The 24,437-nt window shown below is 46.1% G+C and overlaps 1 protein-coding gene across 6 annotated transcripts in view; it reads left to right on the top strand.

Annotated features, from left to right (window-relative positions):
• USP34 (ubiquitin specific peptidase 34) overlaps window positions 1-24,437 on the top strand; it is a 438,538-nt gene that overhangs the window by 276,060 nt on the left and 138,041 nt on the right. For all 6 annotated transcript variants that reach the window (XM_063918244.1, XM_063918241.1, XM_063918240.1 and 3 more), the window contains 9 exons: window positions 2,433-2,579; window positions 2,700-2,756; window positions 9,276-9,353; window positions 11,427-11,521; window positions 19,502-19,674; window positions 21,555-21,708; window positions 23,533-23,611; window positions 23,767-23,820; window positions 23,906-24,001. In XM_063918244.1, the coding sequence (XP_063774314.1) occupies window positions 2,433-2,579; window positions 2,700-2,756; window positions 9,276-9,353; window positions 11,427-11,521; window positions 19,502-19,674; window positions 21,555-21,708; window positions 23,533-23,611; window positions 23,767-23,820; window positions 23,906-24,001 (933 nt within the window). The remainder of the gene's footprint in view (window positions 1-2,432; window positions 2,580-2,699; window positions 2,757-9,275; window positions 9,354-11,426; window positions 11,522-19,501; window positions 19,675-21,554; window positions 21,709-23,532; window positions 23,612-23,766; window positions 23,821-23,905; window positions 24,002-24,437) is intronic.

Below are 24,437 nucleotides of genomic sequence, written 5' to 3'. Positions count from 1 at the left end.
GGAATCTGTGGACGCTCTGGCCGTGCAACCTAGTTTGCGTGTTTTCTCCGTTCCCTCTATTGTCTCGATTTCTCAAGAGAATCAAACGAGAGTCAATCACGGTGATCCTGGTGGCACCAGATTGGCCTCGGAGGGCTTGGTATTCAGACCTGCGCTTTCTTCTAGCGGATGATCCTTGACCTCCTTCCTCTGCATCCGTATCTACTTCAACAAGGGCCTTTCGTGTATCCAGATTTACCACGGCTCCGTTTAACGGGATGGCTATTGAGGCAGACATCCTGAAAAGAAATTCCAGAATGTGTGATCCCCACAATGTTGCTGGCACAAAAAACTGTTACGGTAGCCCATTACCATCGCATCTAGCGATCCTATATAGCTTGGTGTGATTGAAGAGGATTTCCATCGGATTCTTTTCGTCTCTCACGGTGTTTCTTCAAACAGGACTAGATTCCGGACTTCGTTTAGGATCCCTGAAGGTACAGGTATCTGCTTTGGGTGGTATTCATGTGACCGCCTGTCAGCTGACCGACAGTCACATGACCTCCACGAGCCCGACTGCTCACTATCCCGATGGTCGGCATGCCGACCAACAGGGACTATTTCCACTCGTGGGTGTCCACGACACCCATAGAGTGGGAATAGAACCCGTGGCGAGCGCAGCGAGCCCACAAGGGGCTTGCTGCACTCGCCCCTCCCCGCCGGGATCCCGGCGTCTGTATGCTGCCGGGATCCCGGCGTCGGTAAGCTGACCGGCGGTCTCCTGACCGCCGGTCATCAGTACTACACCCATCTGCTTTATAGTTCTTTTTTTTTTTTCTTCTCAGTAACGTCTAGCACTCATGGCAGATGTGCAAGCCTTTCTACAAGGGGTTTTACGGGTACAACCTCCGTTTGTTCCACCTACAGCTCCTTGGGATTTAATTCTGGCGCTGGAATTTCTACTGTCAACCTTTGGAAGAAGCTGACCTTCGATAACCTACTTGGAAGACTACTTTTCTACTAGCAGTAGCTTCAGCCCGGAAGGTTTCTGAATTAAGTGTCGTGTCTTGCAGACCCCCCTTTTTTTGATTTTCATCCTGATGGGGCGGAGTTGAGAACACGTGCTTCTTTCCTTGCCAAGGTCGTGTCGGCTTTTCACACCAATCAGCCTATTGTGGTTCCATCTTTGCAGGGCGATTCTGGGACACCACCTCTGGATGTAGTGAGAACCTTGAAGATTCACGTAGAGCGGACTGTGCCTTTCAGGAAGTCTGATGCTTTATTTGTGCTTTATGATGTCCCTGGTGGTGGGTGGCCTGCTACTAAGCAGACCCTGTCCCGTTTTATTAAGTTGACTGTTCGTCAGGCCTATAACCACCAGTCTAGGCGACTGCCAGTATCCATTGCTGCCCACTCTGTGTTGAGTTGGGTCTTCGTGGGCCACTGGTAGGGGGGCTACCACGTCTCAACTCGTGCAGCCACTAGGTCCAGTATTCATACGTTTGCTAAATTCTACAAGTTTGATACTTTTGCAGCTTCATCTTCACGGTTTGGCCATCTTGTTTTGCAAGGTCCTGAGCAATCTCCCACCCAGGGGGGAAACTTTGGGACTTCCCCACAGTCTTGAAGTTGTGCCAGTGTCCCATAGTGGCTGACAGAAAATGAAGATTTTGGTACTTACCGATAAATCCCTTTTTCGGAAAGCCATAGGGGACACTGGCCGCCCGCCCATAGCTGTTCTCTTGCCTTCCTTGTTGTTCTGTTGTGTTTAATTGTTACATGCTCTCTTCCCTCGTATAGTTTCTGTTCTCTTGTTCCCGTCTCCTCTCGGCTAATTCATAACTGAGGGATGATGGGGGATAGAATGGGAGGAGCCTATTTCACTTCTTAGATTATTTAAAGTGCCAGCTCCCTGTAAGCCACCATCATCACCCCACAGTCTTGAAGTTGTGCCAGTGTCCCCTATGGCTTCCGAAAAAAGGATTTATCAGTAAGTACCAAAATCCTCCTTTTTTTAAATAAATTATACCATCTACAGTATTTATGCATAATAATTAATCCAGTTGAGCTTTTTATATTTAGCACTGATTTACAGTATTTTGGGGCAGATGTAATAAGCCTGGAGAAGTGATAAAGCAGTGATGAGTGCAAGGTGATAACGCAGCAGCCAATCAGCTCCAATATGTAAATTAACAGGTAGTAGCTGACTGGCTGGTGCGTTATCACCTTGCATTTACCACTGCTTTATCACTGCATTATCACTTCTCAAAGCTTAATACATCTGCCCCCATTGTCCTACACCATGGATTTTTCTGAGATGTTTCATGCATCCTCTTACATGTGAAGGACTCTTATTTTGCATTTACTTAATTTCATTACTATAATCTCACATTCTGAAATGATCTTAAGTTGAATGCCAGAGAAATGTACTGCTATGATTGTTTCTATTGTAGGAGAGTGAATGCAAAGCTTACAACCCCAGGCCTTTCTGCAAGACGTACACCATGGATAAACAGCCACTCAATACGGGGGAACAGAAAGACATGACTGAGTTCTTTACAGATCTCATTACAAAGATTGAAGAAATGTCTCCTGAACTTGTGAGTTTTGTTGTCTTATCTGTTGTTGTTGTTGTTCTTATCAGTTGATTTCTACAAAACTTGACTTTTATTTTATTTTTTTGTTCTCTCGTTGTCGCCCCCTCCCACCATGCTCGACAGAAAAACACAGTCAAAACTTTATTTGGAGGTGTCATCACAAACAATGTTGTCTCTTTGGTAAGTTGACATAGTGTAAATACATGTTGTTAAAATCTTTGTAATATTTCAGCAAATGTTGGGGGTTTTTTTGTTGTTTTTTTTTTTTTATATATAAGTTTATATCCTTTTCTCATAGTCCATTGGGTGACACTAGATGGCGTTTTTATTTGTGTTCAGTTTGTGAAAATGTGGGATCCTAAGTGCACAGTCCTTATTTGAACTCCCCTGCTACATTGTCTCAATTGTGTTCCCATCCTATGGTTAGTATTCTGTTGTGTAAAGAAGTGATTTTGTTTTATATAAGTATCCATTTAGTGATTTTAATATCTATCACACAAAAACACCATGCGCACACATCTCTTTATACAACAACTGAATGTTCATGGTACTCTTTAACTCTTACCTCTTTTCTCTATCGTCCTAGTGGATGCTGGGGTTCCTGAAAGGACCATGGGGAATAGCGGCTCCGCAGGAGACAGGGCACAAAAGTAAAGCTTTCCGATCAGGTGGTGTGCACTGGCTCCTCCCCCTATGACCCTCCTCCAAGCCAGTTAGATTTTTGTGCCCGGCCGAGAAGGGTGCAATCTAGGTGGCTCTCCTAAAGAGCTGCTTAGAGAAAGTTTAGCTTAGGTTTTTTATTTTACAGTGAGTCCTGCTGGCAACAGGATCACTGCAACGAGGGACTTAGGGGAGAAGAAGTGAACTCACCTGCGTGCAGGATGGATTGGCTTCTTGGCTACTGGACATCAGCTCCAGAGGGACGATCACAGGTACAGCCTGGATGGTCACCGGAGCCTCGCCGCCGGCCCCCTTGCAGATGCTGAAACATGAAGAGGTCCAGAATCGGCGGCAGAAGACTCCTCAGTCTTCTAAAGGTAGCGCACAGCACTGCAGCTGTGCGCCATTTTCCTCTCAGCACACTTCACACGGCAGTCACTGAGGGTGCAGGGCGCTGGGAGGGGAGCGCCCTGGGAGGCAAATGAAAACCTATTTGGCTAAAAAATACCTCACATATAGCCTCCGGGGCTATATGGAGATATTTAACCCCTGCCAGAATACACTAAAGAGCGGGAGACGAGCCCGCCGGAAAAGGGGCGGGGCCTATCTCCTCAGCACACAGCGCCATTTTCCTTACACAGCTCCGCTGGTCAGGACGGCTCCCAGGTCTCTCCCCTGCACTGCACTACAGAAACAGGGTAAAACAAGAGAGGGGGGGCAAAATAGTGGCAAAAATTATATTATAAAAGCAGCTATACAGGGAGCACTTATTATAAGGCTATCCCTGTCATATATAGCGCTTTTGGTGTGTGCTGGCAAACTCTCCCTCTGTCTCCCCAAAGGGCTAGTGGGGTCCTGTCTTCGTTAAGAGCATTCCCTGTGTGTCTGCTGTGTGTCGGTACGTGTGTGTCGACATGTATGAGGACGATATTGGTGTGGAGGCGGAGCAATTGCCAAATATGGGGATGTCACCTCCTAGGGGGTCGACACCAGAATGGATGCCTTTATTTATGGAATTACGGGATAGTGTCAACACGCTAAAGCAGTCGTTTGTCGACATGAGACGGCCGGACAATCAGTTAGTGCCTGTCCAGGCGCCTCAAACACCGTCAGGGGCTGTAAAACGCCCTTTGCCTCAGTCGGTCGACACAGACCCAGACACAGGCACTGATTCCAGTGGCGACGGTGACGAATCAACCGTATTTTCCAGTAGGGCCACACGTTATATGATTTTGGCAATGAAGGAGGCGTTACATTTAGCTGATACTACTGGTACCACTAAACAGGGTATTATGTGGGGTGTGAAAAAACTACCTATAGTTTTTCCTGAATCAGAAGAACTAAATGATGTATGTGATGAAGCGTGGGTTGCCCCCGATAAAAAGATGCTAATTTCAAAGAAGTTATTAGCTTTATACCCTTTCCCGTCAGAGGTTAGGGCGCGCTGGGAAACACCTCCTAGGGTGGATAAGGCGCTCACACGCTTATCTAAACAAGTGGCGTTACCCTCTCCTGAGACGGCCGCACTTAAAGATCCAACAGATAGGAGGATGGAAAATATCCAAAAAAGTATATACACACATACAGGTGTTATACTACGACCAGCTATAGCGTCAGCCTGGATGTGCAGTGCTGGAGTAGTTTGGTCAGAGTCCCTGATTGAAAATATTGATACCCAGGATAGGGACAATGTTTTACTGTCTTTAGAGCAAATAAAGGATGCATTTCTTTATATGCGTGATGCACAGAGGGATATCTGCACACTGGCATCACGGGTAAGTGCTATGTCCATTTCGGCCAGAAGAAGTTTATGGACGCGACAGTGGTCAGGCGATGCGGACTCAAAACGGCATATGGAAGTTTTGCCGTATAAAGGGGAGGAGTTATTTGGAGTCGGTCTATCAGATTTGGTGGCCACGGCTACAGTCGGGAAATCCACCTTTTTACCTCAAGCTACTCCCCAGCAGAAAAAGACACCGACTTTTCAACCGCAGTCCTTTCGTTCCTTTAAAAACAAGAGAGCAAAGGGATATTCATATCTGCCACGAGGCAGAGGAAGGGGGAAGAGACACCAACAGGCAGCTCCTTCCCAGGAACAGAAGCCCTCCCCCGCTTCTACAAAAGCCTCAGCATGACGCTGGGGCTTCTCAAGCGGACTCGGGGGCGGTGGGCGGTCGTCTCAAGCATTTCAGCGCGCAGTGGGCTCACTCGCAGGTAGATCCCTGGATCCTGCAGATAATATCTCAGGGGTACAGGTTGGAACTAGAGACAGATCCGCCTCGCCGTTTCCTGAAGTCTGCTTTACCAACGTCCCCCTCCGAAAGGGAGACGGTTTTGGAAGCCATTCACAAGCTGTACTCTCAGCAGGTGATAGTCAAGGTACCTCTTCTACAACAGGGAAAGGGGTATTATTCCACTCTATTTGTGGTACCGAAGCCGGACGGCTCGGTAAGACCTATTCTAAATCTGAAGTCCTTGAACCTGTACATAAAGAAGTTCAAGTTCAAAATGGAGTCACTCAGAGCAGTGATAGCGAACCTGGAAGAAGGGGACTTTATGGTGTCCTTGGACATCAAGGATGCGTACCTCCACGTTCCAATTTACCCCTCACACCAGGGGTACCTCAGGTTCGTTGTACAAAACTGTCACTATCAGTTTCAGACGCTGCCGTTCGGATTGTCCACGGCACCTCGGGTCTTTACAAAGGTAATGGCCGAGATGATGATTCTTCGAAGAAAAGGCGTATTAATTATCCCATACTTGGACGATCTCCTAATAAGGGCAAGGTCCAGAGAACAGCTAGAGAGGGGATTAGCACTGTCTCAAGAAGTGCTAAAACAACACGGCTGGATTCTGAATATTCCAAAATCCCAGTTAATGCCGACAACTCGTCTGCTGTTCCTAGGGATGATTCTGGACACGGTTCAGAAAAAGGTTTTTCTCCCGGAGAAAAAAGCCAAGGAGTTGTCCGAGCTTGTCAGGAACCTCCTAAAACCAGGAAAGGTGTCTGTACATCAATGCACAAGAGTCCTGGGAAAAATGGTGGCTTCTTACGAAGCAATTCCATTCGGCAGATTCCATGCACGAATTTTCCAGAGGGATCTGTTAGACAAATGGTCAGGGTCGCATCTTCAGATGCACCAGCGGATAACCCTGTCTCCAAAGACAAGGGTATCTCTTCTGTGGTGGTTGCAGAGTGCTCATCTATTGGAGGGCCGCAGATTCGGCATACAGGATTGGATCCTGGTGACCACGGACGCCAGCCTGAGAGGCTGGGGAGCAGTCACACAAGGAAGAAACTTCCAGGGAGTGTGGACGAGCCTGGAAACGTCTCTTCACATAAACATTCTGGAACTAAGAGCAATCTACAATGCTCTAAGCCAGGCAGAACCTCTGCTTCAAGGAAAACCGGTGTTGATCCAGTCGGACAACATCACGGCAGTCGCCCATGTGAACAGACAGGGCGGCACAAGAAGCAGGAGTGCAATGGCAGAAGCTGCAAGGATTCTTCGCTGGGCAGAGAATCATGTGATAGCACTGTCAGCAGTGTTCATCCCGGGAGTGGACAACTGGGAAGCAGACTTCCTCAGCAGACACGACCTTCACCCGGGAGAGTGGGGACTTCATCCGGAAGTCTTCCACATGCTGGTAACCCGTTGGGAAAGACCAATGGTGGACATGATGGCGTCTCGCCTCAACAAAAAACTGGACAGGTATTGCGCCAGGTCAAGAGATCCGCAGGCAATAGCTGTGGACGCGCTGGTAACGCCTTGGGTGTACCAGTCGGTGTATGTGTTTCCTCCTCTGCCTCTCATACCAAAAGTATTGAGAATTATACGGCAAAGAGGCGTAAGAACGATACTAGTGGTTCCGGATTGGCCAAGAAGGACTTGGTACCCGGAACTTCAAGAGATGATCACGGAAGATCCGTGGCCTCTACCTCTAAGGAGGGACTTGCTTCAGCAGGGTCCCTGTCTGTTTCAAGACTTACCGCGGCTGCGTTTGACGGCATGGCGGTTGAACGCCGGATCCTAAAGGAAAAAGGCATGCCGGAAGAAGTCATTCCTACTTTGATTAAAGCAAGGAAGGAAGTAACCGTGCAACACTATCACCGCATTTGGCGAAGATATGTTGCGTGGTGCGAGGATCGGAGTGCTCCGACGGAGGAATTTCAACTGGGTCGATTCCTACATTTCCTGCAATCAGGATTGTCTATGGGTCTCAAATTGGGATCTATTAAGGTTCAAATTTCGGCCCTGTCGATTTTCTTTCAAAAAGAATTGGCTTCAGTTCCTGAAGTCCAGACTTTTGTTAAGGGAGTGCTGCATATACAGCCTCCTGTGGTGCCTCCAGTGGCACCGTGGGATCTCAATGTGGTTTTGGAATTTCTAAAATCTCATTGGTTTGAACCACTAAAAAAGGTGGATTTAAAATATCTCACATGGAAAGTGACCATGTTACTAGCCCTGGCTTCGGCCAGGAGAGTGTCAGAACTGGCAGCTTTATCTTACAAAAGCCCATATCTGATTTTCCATTCGGACAGGGCAGAACTGCGGACTCGTCCGCATTTTCTCCCTAAGGTGGTGTCAGCATTTCATCTGAACCAGCCTATTGTAGTGCCTGCGGCTACAAGTGACTTGGAGGACTCCAAGTTACTGGACGTTGTCAGAGCATTAAAAATATATATTGCAAGGACAGCTGGAGTCAGAAAATCTGACTCGTTGTTTATATTGTATGCACCCAACAAGATGGGTGCTCCTGCGTCTAAGCAGACGATTGCTCGTTGGATCTGTAGCACAATCCAACTTGCACATTCTGTGGCAGGCCTGCCACAGCCTAAATCTGTAAAGGCCCACTCCACAAGGAAGGTGGGCTCATCTTGGGCGGCTGCCCGAGGGGTCTCGGCATTACAACTTTGCCGAGCAGCTACGTGGTCAGGGGAGAACACGTTTGTAAAATTTTACAAATTTGATACTCTGGCTAAGGAGGACCTGGAGTTCTCTCATTCGGTGCTGCAGAGTCATCCGCACTCTCCCGCCCGTTTGGGAGCTTTGGTATAATCCCCATGGTCCTTTCAGGAACCCCAGCATCCACTAGGACGATAGAGAAAATAAGAATTTACTTACCGATAATTCTATTTCTCGGAGTCCGTAGTGGATGCTGGGCGCCCATCCCAAGTGCGGATTATCTGCAATAATTGTACATAGTTATTGTTAACTAATTCGGGTTATTGTTAAGAAGCCATCTTTCAGAGGCTCCTCTGTTATCATACTGTTAACTGGTTTTGATCACAAGTTGTACGGTGTGATTGGTGTGGCTGGTATGAGTCTTACCCGGGATTCAAAATTCCTCCCTTATTGTGTACGCTCGTCCGGGCACAGTACCTAACTGGCTTGGAGGAGGGTCATAGGGGGAGGAGCCAGTGCACACCACCTGATCGGAAAGCTTTACTTTTGTGCCCTGTCTCCTGCGGAGCCGCTATTCCCCATGGTCCTTTCAGGAACCCCAGCATCCACTACGGACTCCGAGAAATAGAATTATCGGTAAGTAAATTCTTATTTTTAGTTTTGTTCTCCTTGGAGATTGGCCTTTTTCTCTCTCTGGTGTAAATGGATGAAGCAGTGATAAGAGCGGAGAAGTTGCCCATGGCAACCAATCAGCTGCTCTGTATAATTTTATAGTATGCAAATTATAAATGTTACTTCAGTGCTGATTGGTTGCCATGGGCAACATCTCCACTGTCTCACTTCTCCACTCTTATCACCGCTTCATACATTTACCCCTCTGTTCTCTACTTCTTACCTGTCCTTTGGGGCTTTGTGAGATCAAAGTGAATTAGAGAGGTTAAGGAGCGTTTTGCTGGCAGGCTCAGGTTGCCTGAGCGTTTTGCTGCCAAATATAAAGTACCCAGGGTCTCTGCACGGCACTCTGTACCTCATGTTGTTCCGGTGTGTTCCTGTATGGACTATGAGAAAAGGATTTTACGCGAGCACAAAAATCCCAGTCTTGCTTTATTTATCTTTGTTCATTTTCCTCCAGGATTGTGAACATGTAAGTCAAACAGCTGAAGAATTCTACACAGTTAGATGTCAGGTGGCAGATATGAAAAACATCTATGTGAGTATGATCACAACTAGACCAACTGCTTGTATTTACAATCTTGTTACAGCTGAAGTGTGTACTACCAAAAGCCCTGCGTTAAGCATAAATGTAGGAATACAGTTTGCTATTGTCTTTGTTACAAGTATGTTGGGATATTGTCTGTGCTGACTAAAGGGCCCCATACACTAGAGCGATTATGCCCGATTTCAGCCCAATTCGTGCCGATATATTGGGTGAAATCGGGCATTTTGGCTGTGTATCCGATCCGATCTGATGCGTGGCCCCGTGAGCATCGGATCCTCCAGATTGCCAGTGCTGCACTCGTGAGCATCGGATCCTCCAGAGATTGCCAGTGCTGCACTCGTGAGCATCGGATCCTCCAGATCGCCAGTGCTGCACTCGTGAGCATCGGATCCTCCAGATCGCCAGTGCTGCACTCGTGAGCATCAGATCCTCCAGATCGCCAGTGCTGCACTCGTGAGCGTCGGATCCTCCAGATCGCCAATGCTGCGCTCGTGAGTGTCGGATCCTCCAGATTGCCAGTGCTGCACTCGTGAGCATCGGATCCTCCAGATCGCCAGTGCTGCACTCGTGAGCATCGGATCCTCCAGATCGCCAGTGCTGCACTCGTGAGCATCGGATCCTCCAGATCGCCAATGCTGCACTCGTGAGCATCGGATCCTCCACATCACCAGTGCTGCACTCATGAGCATCGGATCCTCCAGATCGCCAATGCTGCACTCGTGAGCATCGGATGCTCCAGATCGCCAGTGCTGCACTCGTGAGCATCGGATCCTCCAAATTGCCAGTGCTGCACTCGTGAGCATCGGATCCTCCAGATTGCCAGTGCTGCACTCGTGATATGTCTGTTCCCGCAGGCATGACTGGGATCGCATATGATATATCGCATGCAAAATGTACCAAATCGTATGGAACCACTCCCGGGAGAGATCAAGGGAAATCGCCCCGACTTCAGCCTCTAGACATATCGTTCTAGTGTATGGGGCCCTTAACAAAGCAGTGGGAAGAGGGGATAGATGCACATCAGGGACACACTCCTGTAATATACCACAATCTGCAGACCCAGTTCTCCAGTCATATTCACACTGCATACAAAATCATGTACTTGGAGACGTACACAGATAAGTAGTTATAAGTACTAATCATTCAACACGGGTGAAAGTACAGTGTTAGTGATTGTTTGCAGGATAATGGCAGAAATGTTTTCAGTGTGTGGAAGGATAGTCCCAATTTCCCATTGTGACAGATTGAGTGTAGTTTCCTAACCTGATAGGTGAAAGGTTTTCCACAGTTGTCTTGTGGTACCTCTTACTGCCAGTAACCATGATTAACCACTCCTATTAATGCAGTCAATAACCACCATTAGTGTTACTTGATAAGACATTCAACAACTGAGTCTGCTGCACACCATTGTGGTGCCACCACTTGTAGAATAGTCATTGCCACTACCAGGCTTTTACAGAACGTGGTGTGTGTAGTTGTGTGACACTGAATGAATCCTCTTTACTTCAGGACTGCTGACTGGTGGAAAGTGTGCTGACCCGAGGCGCTTGGTTCAACACATGATAGCCAAGCCATGAATGCTACATCTTTTATGTAGGTCATTGGAGTGGAGCAGGAACTTCAGGAATTTTGGCGGCTCTTAAAGAGCTGTTGTAAACAAAATTCACTTGAAGGTAGTGGAGTGAAAAATTTTCTGCCTGTACCACAAATCCAAATAGGCACTTGATTGGTTGGAGCCATCCAATCAGGACTAGAATTGATTGGCCCACTGGGCATGGTATTCTGGTCATGTTAAGATAATTTATCTTCACATCAGCTGTGACACCACATACTAATGGCTCATCCTTTGCCTCATAAGCTGCTATGACACAAGAAGGCCACCTGCACTTTTTGTCCTGCCTTTCAAAAAGAATATGATTTGTGGCAGACAAGCCCATGAAAATCATCTGGCTATAAAGGCATATGGTGGTTAAGGGTGTGTTTGATAAGCTGTAGTTTGAGTTAACACATAACTGCCTGCTTTTTCCATGTGGTCTCAAAATAACATCTCTGCATTCATTTCAGGAGTCACTGGATGAAGTTACTATCAAAGACACATTGGAAGGTGACAACATGTACACGTGTTCCCACTGCGGCAAGAAGGTGCGGGCAGAGAAAAGGTCAGTGTGACAGGAGGCGATCTTACATGTTGCTTTGTTAGTGTTTTTGCCATTTTTATCTTGACACGAGCTGGAGTGGAGAGAGTTGATAGACCCAACTACTAGTGTGTGTGTGTGGGGGGGGGGGGGGGGGGGTGTAATAAGGCAACATCCCCAAAGTTATTTATTTGTACCTCCAGGTTTTTCTTAGCAAACCCAAAAACTTAGAAATTAGGCAAACACATGTTGCACTGTAGGTGGGGCAGATGTAACGTGCAGAGAGATTTAGATTTTGTTTGGGTTATGTTGTTTCAGTGCATGGTAAATGCTGGCTGCATCACTGAATGCTGGCATCACTGAAAGGTTACAGTGAGGCTATGTTCTTTTATATGACAAGTTAAGATCTATATATTAATCTCACCATCTATTGAATAATGAAGGGGGGGTGGGGGTGTAATAAGGCAACCTCCCCAAAGTTATTTATTTGTACCTCCAGGTTTTTCTTAGCAAACCCAAAAACTTAGAAATTAGGCAAACACATGCTGCACTGTAGGTGGGGCAGATGTAACGTGCAGAGAGATTTAGATTTTGTTTGGGTTATGTTGTTTCAGTGCATGGTAAATGCTGGCTGCATCACTGAATGCTGGCATCACTGAAAGGTTACAGTGAGGCTATGTTCTTTTATATGACAAGTTAAGATCTATATTTCTTTTTCATCCACTAGGGGTCACTGGAGTACTCTTGGGATATGGACGGCTTCCGCAGGAACAGGGCACTGAATATTCAAATTCAGTAACACTCCTCCCGTCCATACTCCCAGGGTACCTCAGTGTTTTTTCTGTGCTCGTCGGAGCAACAGGGCTGGTGTGGGGGGCTCCCACACTTAGTGAATATTTTATTTTTATTTTTACAACTTCAGACACATCCCTTCCCAGTTTCTAATAAAAACATGGGTCCGGGATGGTGCCGCTGCACGGAGCAGCGCATGGCGTGTTGGTCCTCACAAAGAGCACCCTCACAGCCACACGCAGCTCACTCACTGACTGCTGCAAGAGCTGGACGGAGCTTACAGATAGAAGCCCCGTCACAGCCCTCCCTACAGGAGACCAGGTATGCTGGGGGGACGGGGCGGTCAGCGCACGCTGCCGCCCCGCTGTGTGGGGTCCGTGTTGTAACCGCTGCCCGCACCCGCCGCTAATCCCGGCCGCCCGCCCCAGCCGCTCCCTCCGCGCTGTCCGGGGCTCAGCGCCCGCCGCAGCACAGCCCCGTCGCCAAGAGCCGCTCCACGCCGCTCCGGCCCGCCGCACTCCGGGCACACCCGCCGGCCACACTTCCATCACGGCCGCTCTCCTTATAGCGCGCTCCCTGCACTTACTCTGGACAGGTCCGGCTACCGCTCCCCGCTGAGACACAGCGCTACACGGAGCACAGGGGGAGGGGGGAGAGGTCTGCACACAGGCAGCGCAGCTGCAAGGAGGGAAAAGCATAGGCTGCATGGCTGCCTGCCATATTACATAATACTATGCTGCATGGGGTATAGTGTGCTGCATGGGGTATAATATGCTGCATGGGGTATATTATGCTGCATGGGGTATATTATGCTGCATGGGTTATATTATGCTGCATGGGTTATAATATGCTGCATGGGTTATATTAATAGGCTGTTAAGCCTATATTAAAGGCAATGTCAGGTACAGGTTATAGAGTCATGTATTGTAACCTGCCCTGTGATTCTAACTGTAAGCATGGAATGTGGGCATTTTTTAACATGTTTCCTGTGTCTTCCTATGATTCCAGAACGTTCCTGTACTACAGCTCTACTCCACCGGAGGCGCAGGGGTGTAAGGGGGAATTTCCTATCAGGTTTCATATAGTACTGGCCACGTGCACTGCACTGCGGCTATATATATATATATATATATATATATATATATATAGTCAGAAAAAAGACTGCGGCACTCAGGGTCTTGTATAAGTATAAAGATGTATTAAAAATACATAGCAGAGAACATCAACGTTTCGGGGTATCTAACCCCGTTGTCAAGATGTGAGAGAGTGAAAAAAGTGCTGTGGGTGACTTACCTATAAAGCGAAGAAACCCGCCAAACCGCCAGTGAGTGACCGTCCATGTTCCCGGTGCGCAGAGCGGTGCTGTGTGATGACATGCGTGCGTGGCTCGTGATGACGTGGCTGCTCCGTTGCTAGGCAGCAGTCGGCGTCCCGTCCTCGGCGTCCCGACTGCTGCCTAGCAACGGAGCAGCCACGTCATCACGAGCCGCGCACGCATGTCATCACACAGCACCGCTCTGCGCACCGGGAACATGGACGGTCACTCACTGGCGGTTTGGCGGGTTTCTTCGCTTTATAGGTAAGTCACCCACAGCACTTTTTTCACTCTCTCACATCTTGACAACGGGGTTAGATACCCCGAAACGTTGATGTTCTCTGCTATGTATTTTTAATACATCTTTATACTTATACAAGACCCTGAGTGCCGCAGTCTTTTTTCTGACTATCCACTAATATTGCTGAGGGCACCGGGGCGCTATATTCAGAGGAGGAGTGCCGGGCCATACATGATCTATATATATATATATATATATATATATATATATATATATATATATATATATTACACACCTTAGTAACAATTTTACTGAGTCGTGCAAGTGTGTGTCTTTGTTTATTGTGTTGTCTGTCTGCATAATGACTAAAAAAGAAGTTTGTAATGTCTGTACATGAATCTACCACATGTTCAGTATGTTTTGTAGGTTTCCACTCCGGAACCCGGTTTCATTCCTATGTTACGCAAATGTAATGGCTGGGTTGCAATTAGAATTGGCCGCCGCTCGACACGAGCGGCAAGATCGGAGTCACGGATGAGACCGCCAAATCTAACGGAGGAGTCTCAGCCGTTGCAAAGGTCCAACTTCACTTTGGCAGACATTGATAATGACCAGTGCGTCAGTCTCTGAAGTTTACAGAAACTAAGGAGCCTCTAACAAAACGACAGAGATCTCCAATGGGGTTCTTATTTAGGATATCTTAATAAGATGTTAGTAGAAACACAGAATAACCGGTTCTATACCTTCTACTTAACCGTTTCCACACAGTGACATCTACATTGGAGAATCCGCCATTGGTGGATTCGTCTGTGTCAAACCTTATCAAGACCCTTCAGACGTAAGATAGATTTGGGTCACTAAGGTGCTCTTTGTATGGGAACAATGACGATCACGTTATACTTATCGTTAATCAAATCTGAGAAGCTGCTGAGTATCTATGTACAGCTTCTGCTGCCGGCTGTTAGCTCGCTTCTCGCTTTTCATCGTCGCTAGTTACAGCACGACAAGTACTCTGGCTGCGTTCTTGGCAAGCGGAGTCAGAGGTCAAAAGAACGGTGGCCAGAAGTTGTTTGGTCCTAAATTGGACAAATGCATTTCTCAGGCCAAGGCGGGGGGGGGGAGGAGTCTAGTTTCCTGCCATTGCCTCCACCGGTACCAAGAAGGAAATACTCTGGTCCGGCGTTCAAAGCCTTTAGGCTTCAGTCCTTTCAAGGCTGTGGTAGAGAAACAGCCACGCCTTGTACCGCCAGGGCGCTAAAGTCACCAACAAGCCAGTGGCTTGACGGGCTCCCAGGCCATCTCGGATTTCCAATTGTGGGAGCGCGCCTTCAGACGTTACATTTGCCGGGATTCCAGACATCCACTGATGGATGTATCCGCTATTTAGTGTTAAAAGAAAGCTGTCTCCCGCCACTGCGCTTTTTCAAGACAGGACTGCCTCTGTCGGACGACAAGAAGGCGTTTTGGCTGATTGCCATTCAGTCCCTGCTGGATTCAGCAGTTTTTAATTCCAGCCCTGGTACACCAACAAGGTCAGGGTTATTATTCCCGTCTGTTTGAAGTACCGAAGCCGGAGGGCTCCGTCACAGTCTCAATCAGTAAGTCACTTAGTACAGATTGCAGATGGAATTTCTGCGGTCAGTAATTGCAGATTTGGAGCCACAAGATTGCATGATTGCGCTTGATCTCAAGGATGCGTACTTACACATTCCGATTTGGTCACCTCATCAGAGGTTCTTGCGTTTTGCAATACGCCACAACCATTAACAGGCTCTACCGTTTGGCGTCAGCGCCTCGGGTATTCACCAAAGTGATGTCTGTGATGATAGCTCATCTCAGATCCCTGGCAGTGACAATCGTTCCGTACTTAGACGATCTGCTCATAAAAGCTCCGTCTCAACAGATGCTCCTCCAACTTGCGCTGCTAACGTACACCACGGTTGGAGTGTCAACTTCAAGAAATCGCATCTAATTCCATCTCAACGACTTCAATTCCTAGGTATGATTCTCGATACGGTAAATCAAATAATTTACCTACTACAACAGAAAGTACAGATTATTCGCCATCTGGTACAATTAGTGCTCAAGCCACACATACTCTCAGTACATTTGTGTATTCGCCTATTAGGAACAATGGTGGTGGCTTTCAAAGCGCTTCAGTTCGGAAGATTTCACTCGCGTCCATTTCAACAGCATGTGCTCGCACAGTGGTCGGCCTCGCATCTGCAGATTCCCCACAGGGTGAGGTTGTCGGCAAGGGCGAGGGGTGTCTCTACTCTGGGGCTCAAGGTACACAATTTAAGCGCAGGCGGCGGCTGGAATTGAATAATTCTAACGGCGAACGTGAGTCTCAGAGGTTGGGGAGCTGTAGTTCAAAATTGTCAGCGACAGGGTCTCTGGGCGGATCACGACAGATTGCTGTCTATAAATGTCCTGGAACTCCGCGCAATTTACAATGCACTACGACAAGCAGTACACATGCTTCCCTCTCAGACTGTCCAAGTGCAGTCAGACAACGCGACGGCAGTCGCATACATCAACAACCAAGGAGGAACGAGAAGCCGCATGGCAATGCGGGAAGTAGCTCGAATCCTCAATTGGCCAGAATACCACCAGGTGATATTGTCGGCAGGGTTCATTCCGGGAGTGGACAACTGGGAGGCGGATTATCTCAGCCGTCGGGATTTTCATCCAGGAGAATGGGCATTAAATCCAGAGGTGTTTCAAATGTTGGTCCACAGGTGGGGTTACCCTCAGGTGGACCTGATGGCATCTCGCCACAATTACCAAACGCCCCAGTATGTGTCCAGAACGAGAGATCCAAGGGCAGTGGCGGTGGATGCTCTCACAATCGCGTGGCCGTACAGCCTCGTGTATCTGTTTCTACCGTTTCGGCTGCTCTCTCGGTTGCTAAAACGGATCAAAAGAGAGTCCGTCACAGTCATACTAGTGGTGCCTCATTGGTCTCGGAGAGCTTGGTTCTCGGATCTCCGCGGACTACTCGCTGACGATCCTTGGCCGCTCCTACTACGTCCAGACCTGTTACAACAGGGTCCGTTCTTTTACCCCGATTTAGCGCGGCTGCGTTTGACGGGGTGGCTGTTGAGACCGCCCTCTTAAGAAGAGAGGGCATTACAGTATCGGTTATACCAATCATGTTACGAGCTAGGAAGCCGGTTACGGCAGCTCATTATTACAGAATTTGGCGTGCCTATATAGGTTGGGGTGAAGCTCGGAAGTTTCCGACATCTTTCAAGTTATCCCGTTTTTTGTTATTTCTACAGTCGGGGTTAGATGGAGGACTGCGTTTATCTACACTAAAGGTGCAGATATCTGCGTTGTCAATTTATTTTCAAAGACGATTGGCTCTATTGCCGTCGGTACACACTTTTCTACAAGGTGTCCTCAGAGTACAGCCTCCATTCATTCCACCTACAGCGCCATGGGACTTGAATCTGGTTTTAGATTTCTTACAGTCTTCATATTTTGAACCCTTACAGCAAGTGGATATTAAGTTTCTCACTTGGAAAACAATTTTTCTTCTAGCCTTAGCTTCGGCAAGGCGTGTTTCAGATTTGGGTTCCTTGTCATGCAAGCCACCGTATTTGGTGTTTCATGATGACAGAGCGGAACTTCGGACGAATCCCGCTTTTTTACCAAAGGTAGTGTCATCTTTTCACATCAATCAACCAATAGTAGTTCCTGTGTTAACAGCACATTCTGGAACTCTGGATGTGGTACGCGCATTACGCGTTTATTTATCCCGAACGTCTACAGTTCGTAAGACGGATACGTTGTTTGTTTTCTATGATGCTGCCAAGATGGGTTGGCCAGTTTCTAAGCAGACCTTATCCAGATGGATAAAACTGACTATACGTCAGGCTTACCTTAATGCTAGGTTACAGCCGCATAGATCAGTAACAGCTCATTCCACACGTTCTGTGGGAACTTCATGGGCAGCTGGTCGTGGGGTTTCTACGACGCAGAATTGCCGTGCGGCTACATGGTCTTCAGTACACACGTTTGTGCGCTTTTACAAGTTTGATACGTTTTGCGGCATCAGCATCTAGCTTTGGCCGCCTAGTGTTACAGGTGTCAAACAGCTCTCCCGCCCACGGGGGAAGCTTTGGTACATCCCAAGAGTACTCCAGTGACCCCTAGTGGATGAAAAAGAAAATAGGATTTTGGTACTTACCAGGTAAATCCTTTTCTTTGAATCCATAGGGGGCACTGGACGCCCACCCAGAGCAGTTTTACCTGGTTTGTGGTAAGCTCAGGGGATCTTATGGTAACACATTTTCACCGACTGGTTCAAATTTTCTAGTTCTATCGGTTATGGTGTCAACTGTTTCATTGTCAGTTACGTTATGTGTCAACTTTATGGTTGTCCGTGATGTTATAGGTAATTCTCCATTGTCAACCTCTCTATCGCTCCTGTTCGGCTCAGTAAAAAACACTGAGGTACTCTGGGAGTATGGAGGGGAGGAGTGTTACTGAATTTGAATATTCAGTGCCCTGTTCCTGCGGAAGCCGTCCATATCCCAAGAGTACTCCAGTGCCCCCTATGGATTCAAAGAAAAGGATTTACCTGGTAAGTACCAAAATCCTATTATTAATCTCACCATCTATTGAATAATGAAGGGGGGGTGGGGGTGTAATAAGGCAACCTCCCCAAAGTTATTTATTTGTACCTCCAGGTTTTTCTTAGCAAACCCAAAAACTTAGAAATTAGGCAAACACATGCTGCACTGTAGGTGGGGCAGATGTAACGTGCAGAGAGATTTAGATTTTGTTTGGGTTATGTTGTTTCAGTGCATGGTAAATGCTGGCTGCATCACTGAATGCTGGCATCACTGAAAGGTTACAGTGAGGCTATGTTCTTTTATATGACAAGTTAAGTTCTATATATTAATCTCACCATCTATTGAATAATGAGCCTTGAACACAATTTGTGGTTTTGCATTGTATTATCCGGTTAATCTCTGGGCTCTTGTGTTTTTTGCATTTACTCTCCTGTCTTTTGCACTTACTGTCTTTTGGGTTCTTTCTTATATATGTGTATTTCTCCTTTTTCTCTGCTGATTTGCTTTACATTTTCCCTTTCGGCACCATTTCCTGACTCTGCACACTCACATCCTACTTTTCACTTGCTTTCTGTTAACTCTATGCTTTCTCTTTGTCTGCTCCTAGTTATCACATTTCTTAGACCCGTCCATTTTTCTGTGCGCGTACCATGCTACATTGGCTGGGGAAGCAGTTAAAATACTGCTAGTTGTGATTCCGGTGGTCACAATGTTGACACCGGAATTCTGGCTAGCAGTTAAATGCAGACGCCGGTAATACCGGTGACGCTGGCTATTCTCCCTCTGTGGGTGTCCACAACCACCAGCGTTACGAGTGCAGCGAGCCTGCAAGGGGCTTTCTAGCGCTCGCCCTGCTGCTGGCATACTGGTAGCCGGGGTGCCGCTGTCGGTATACTGGTGGCTGGCATTACTGCCGCCGGTAATTAATATTGAACCCATTGGCTGCTTTTCTCTGTTTTTTTGCTGTCCTTTTTGCTGTGGGTTGCTATCCACAATATATATATATGTTATTAACAGTCAGTTGATATATTTGTATGTTTGCTGAGTATGTATCCTTTAAATGTCTATTTTAGAGCGTGTTTTAAGAAGCTACCACGAATATTAAGCTTTAATACTATGCGTTACACATTTAACATGGTCACCATGATGAAGGAAAAGGTCAATACTCACTTCTCATTTCCTCTGCGACTGGATATGACGCCTTACACAGAAGATTTTTTAATGGGAAAAAATGATCGAATAGAAGGTAATGTAGGATACATTTTCTTACATTTGTTACAATAATCCCTCAGACACAGGCCACCACACAGCTGTTGCACTCTTACTTGGAACTGCTCACACTTCTTGGGTAAATGTAGCTGCTGCAGCACACCTTTGCTGGTTTCTCTGGTTTGGAACCATCTGACTGCTTACTTTGAATCGGGACTAGTAGCAGGCAGAACGTTGACTCAGAATGCTTTGCTCGACACAAAACACTAAGGGAATGGGTTTACTCTAATCTGCAGGTCACAGTAGTGCATCAGGTATAGGAGTTACGCAGGATCTTTAGCAGGGGTCATGTGTTTTTGCTCAGAAATAAATTTTAAAGGGTGTGGATTAAGATTGACACCAAATGGTCAACACGTGAAAGGTCGACATGACGGTGGCAAAAGTTTTAAATCTTGTATATTTCATGCTATGTGACCACCATCTGTACAAACATAGTGACGGGTTACTATTCCCAATAGATGTCCACGTGGTTAGTAAATCAAGGAAATGTTGGCATAACGTGAAAAAACAAAAAAAACATGTTGGCCATTTGTGTATCGACCATTGCCATATTGACCTTTTGAACCTGTTTACTTAATTCATGTAAACCATTTGGTATTGGCCTATTGACTGTCGATCATAACATAGTCACTCTATCATCTGGATACCGTTTTAGCTGGTTAAGCGCACCCATACACACTTACCTGTAATAATGGTGGGTTGTAACACAACGTGCTGCCAGCAGTATAATGGGGCAGATGTATTAACCTGAAGAAGGCATAAGGAAGTGATAAACCAGTGATATGTGTAAGGTGATAAAGGCACCAGCCAATCAGCTCCAATATGTAAATTAACAGTTAGGATCGGATTGGCTGCTGCCTTTATCACCTTGCACATATCACTGGTTTATCACTTCCTTATGCCTTCTCCAGGTTAATACATCTGCCCCAATGTTTGTGAATTGGCCTCAGTAAGGGTTACCTTTCTGCTTCTAGTTTTCCCACCCACGATTGAAATGATGTTCTGTTGTGCTCTGTGGATTGATCATGTGTTGACGTAAATAAACAAAACGTTGAAATACATGCACTCAGGTATTCACATTCACAATGTCCACACTGGCATGTTGACAGAATGTTGAAATGTACAGAATGTTGGCATTGAGAATGTTGGCAGCCATTGTTAGCTAGACTTCGGTTAGGGTGCAATTAGGAGTAGGGTTGGATTAGGGTTGTGCGCATTTAGGGTTAGATTAGTATTAAGGTGCATGCACACGTAGATATTTTGACTGAGCGTTTTCCCCTGAACTGCAAGTAGGAGGTTTTGACTAACTTTACCAGCGATTTTGGCTATGAGTGATTTTGCCTAACTCATTTAAGCAAGGGGATGCTTTTTCTTTTCCCAGCGACCTAGCCAAAATTGACTTGCCTGCACAGTCTATTTTTAGCAGCAATAGCGACCTAGCGGGGACGTGCATCGCTATCGCTGGCTGTGTACACACACAGTGATATACACTAACTTTCTGGGCGACTTTGACTATATAGTCATACTCGCTCAGCTATATCACTCCGTGTGTATGGGCCTTTAGGCTTACATGACAAGTGAAAGTGGAAACCCCATTGTAGACATGACGAATGTCAGCATTCACAGTGTCATGATTTTGTCAGTGTTGACATAGCAACATCCTGATTGTTGACATTCAGAGCATGTCGACATTATGCGGTCCACATTTTGGCTGTCAACAAAATATACCAAAACCTTTGATTGCAGCCTGGAGTAAATGTGGCATTTTTACATTTATGTTCTTAAAAAAATCTGCCCATTGCCCTGATGGTGTAGTGGCTGGCTGTCCGTGTGACTGTGTGTTGTTTTACTACTTAGGTTTTAAAGAGGAAGGTGAAGACCTAAAAGAGACAGAGAGCTATGAGTATGATTTAATAGGTGTTACTGTTCATACTGGCACTGCTGACGGTGGTCATTACTACAGCTTCATCAGAGATATTGTGAACCCACATGCTTATAAAAATAACAAATGGTAAGCGGTCATTATCTCCATGCACAGACCCTATTCACAGTATTTATGTATTTTGTATGTAATGTTTGACTCATTCATATTAAAAAAAAATATATATATATAAATAAAAGAGGGCACATCCTTTAAGGAAAACAAAACCTTCAATAAGCAGTTACGGATCAATAGGTCTACAGTCATTAGATCGACACCATGTGGTGGACTGTGAAAAGTTTGACATGGACGAAAGGTCGATGTGGTCATTAGGTCTACCAATGAAAGGTTGACAGGTACAAAATGTTGACACAAAAAGTTCAACATGGAAAATGGTTGACACAGGAAAAGGTCAACACAACATTTTTTTTTTTATGTCGTTTTCATCGCCTGAGTATGTGGACTCCCAATTAGTGCACGAGTCCCCTCACTTCATGCATGGTGACATGCTGTGCTCGGCATAGGTTACTATTCCCAATCGTAGTCCACGTGCATGGTAAAACATGTAAAGGTTGACCCCAAAAAACCTCATGTCGACCATTGGCATGTCGACTATTTGAACCTATTGACCGTAAGCACTGTTGACCTTTTGACCATGTTGACTTTTTGACTGTCAACCTAATGCATGTTGACCTGAGTCTAACTAGATGCTGTAGATCTATTGACTGCATGCTCGATAAGCAGCTAGTTTATGGATTGGTAACTATAAGCCCATATGGATTTGAGAGTGAATCATCTTGCCTATTAGACTACCCCCAGCATCAATCCATTTTTGAGGAGAGAGTGGGAAGTGTAATGGAACCAGAGGGTCAGAACTGAATCAGGAAACTGATGATCTGGAGCAGTTGATAAAATGAAACCCATTTGCTTCCCCCCTTTCTAGTGTTCTACTAGGTTAAAGGCACTGAAAGTATACACTATGAACTGTTAACCAATACATGACTTTGAAAACCTTGGGCACTCCCTTGTGTGGGAGGGGAAAGGATCCACTGTCGAGAAAAAAACAAAGAATACTCCTGTTTACTAAAAGAGGACTCTAAAGCGCAACAGCCTCATGTCCCAGGCTCCAAAATGTACAGGGGCTTCCTTATGTTTTTGTTCAGTACCCTTATTAAAAAAAAATAGCCTTGTTTGCCTAATCACTGTGAGCCCAAAACTATTAAAATAGAAAATGCTTTTGCCGAGAATTGCCAAAACTGTTGGAATTCTCATGGTTGCCATGGATTGATTTTCTTAGAATCTGGATTCTAAAGGGGAAGCCAGTCTCGGATAGTGTACCCTAATGTGCCTTGTCCCTGCCTGTTCATTTCCTTATGTTTCACTGTTGCTTGCTAGCAGGCAAGATTACAGTCCTAAGTCATTAATATGCTATTAGACATAAAGGTTTATTTGACTACTCACACCTCTTCAAATTGAAGGTGTTTTGCTGTTTGTGTCACTATATGGATATACATGACATGCAGTGGTGGAGTTGCAGCTGTTGCAATGGATGCAGCTGCTACGGGGCCCAGGGGTGAGTGGGGGCCTGTAGATGCCAATCCCTGCGTGCTACAGTTTTAGTTTCACAGCTGCTTAAACTCACTCAGCGTACTGAAGCCCAAATGTGTCTCAAAAGGGCAGATTATGGGCAATGGGAGAGTGGACCGCATCGCTACCCCTTTCAAAGTTTGCTGTGGGGGGTCTGGATATGGAATGTTCCACTCTTGGTGCTATGTGGTTGGATTTATGTGTAATATATTTGCACTTTTTGGAAAAGCCTTAAATGGAAAAAGATCATCAACCCTAAAATGAGGTGTAATTCTGTTATACTTTTATTGTTTTTATTTATTTTTTAAATAATTTTATTTATCTCAGGTATCTCTTCAATGATGCTGAAGTAAAGCCATTTGATTCAGCTCAGCTTGCTTCGGAGTGCTTTGGTGGTGAGATGACTGTAAGTTCACTTGTTGTCATTTGGAAAACTTCATCTAAATTGGCACATAGCACATTAATGTAGTGAAATCTCTTTTATGTTTTCATGTTTTAGTAGACAGTTTGTTAATGCTTTGTGGAGCATTTTATAATTTCTTATCTTTCTGTTCCCTTTAGACAAAGACATATGATTCTGTAACCGATAAATTCATGGACTTCTCTTTTGAAAAGGTATTTATATGTTCGACAAGGCTTTAGCGAAAGCTGCTGGTAATGTGTGGCATAATACAAGCAGGTTATGTATGTTTCTCTATAGACCCACAGTGCTTATATGCTGTTTTATAAACGTGTGGAGCCGGAAGAGGAAACCAGCAAGGCGGTGAAGTTTGATGTCTCCTCAGAGCTCCTTGAGGTATATATTGCTATAATAAACTTGTGAAATTGTTTAGTAGACAATAGGCACAGTAAGGAGCCAACACATTGTTCCTGTGTGCAAAGTTTTAGTATTACATTTTTACATTTCTCTAGCATCCATAAGGGATATTGGGGTATAGAGGGAGTCCAAAGGAGCCAGTGCACTTTAAATTTCTTCACTTGGTTTGCTGGCTCTTCCCCTCTATGCCTCTCCCACAGGCAGTTTAGAAAAAAGTGCCCTCAGGAGAGGATGCACAGCTCTGTAGCTCCAGAGAGTCTTCTTCAATTTCTTTTAAAACTTTTATTATTTTTAGTATGCTGTCTGGGCAACAGAATACCTGCGCCGTGGGAGTTAGGGGGGCGGCCACAGGCCTTACGAGGAGCAGAGACGCTTCCCCGTTGAGGGGTGATTGTTCAGCGGAGCACTGCACCTT

This window comes from Pseudophryne corroboree, chromosome 4 (assembly GCF_028390025.1).
Source record: "Pseudophryne corroboree isolate aPseCor3 chromosome 4, aPseCor3.hap2, whole genome shotgun sequence".
Taxonomy (NCBI): domain Eukaryota; kingdom Metazoa; phylum Chordata; class Amphibia; order Anura; family Myobatrachidae; genus Pseudophryne; species Pseudophryne corroboree.
Note: the sequence above shows the minus strand (reverse complement) of the source record. Positions and strands in the feature narration are given on the sequence as shown.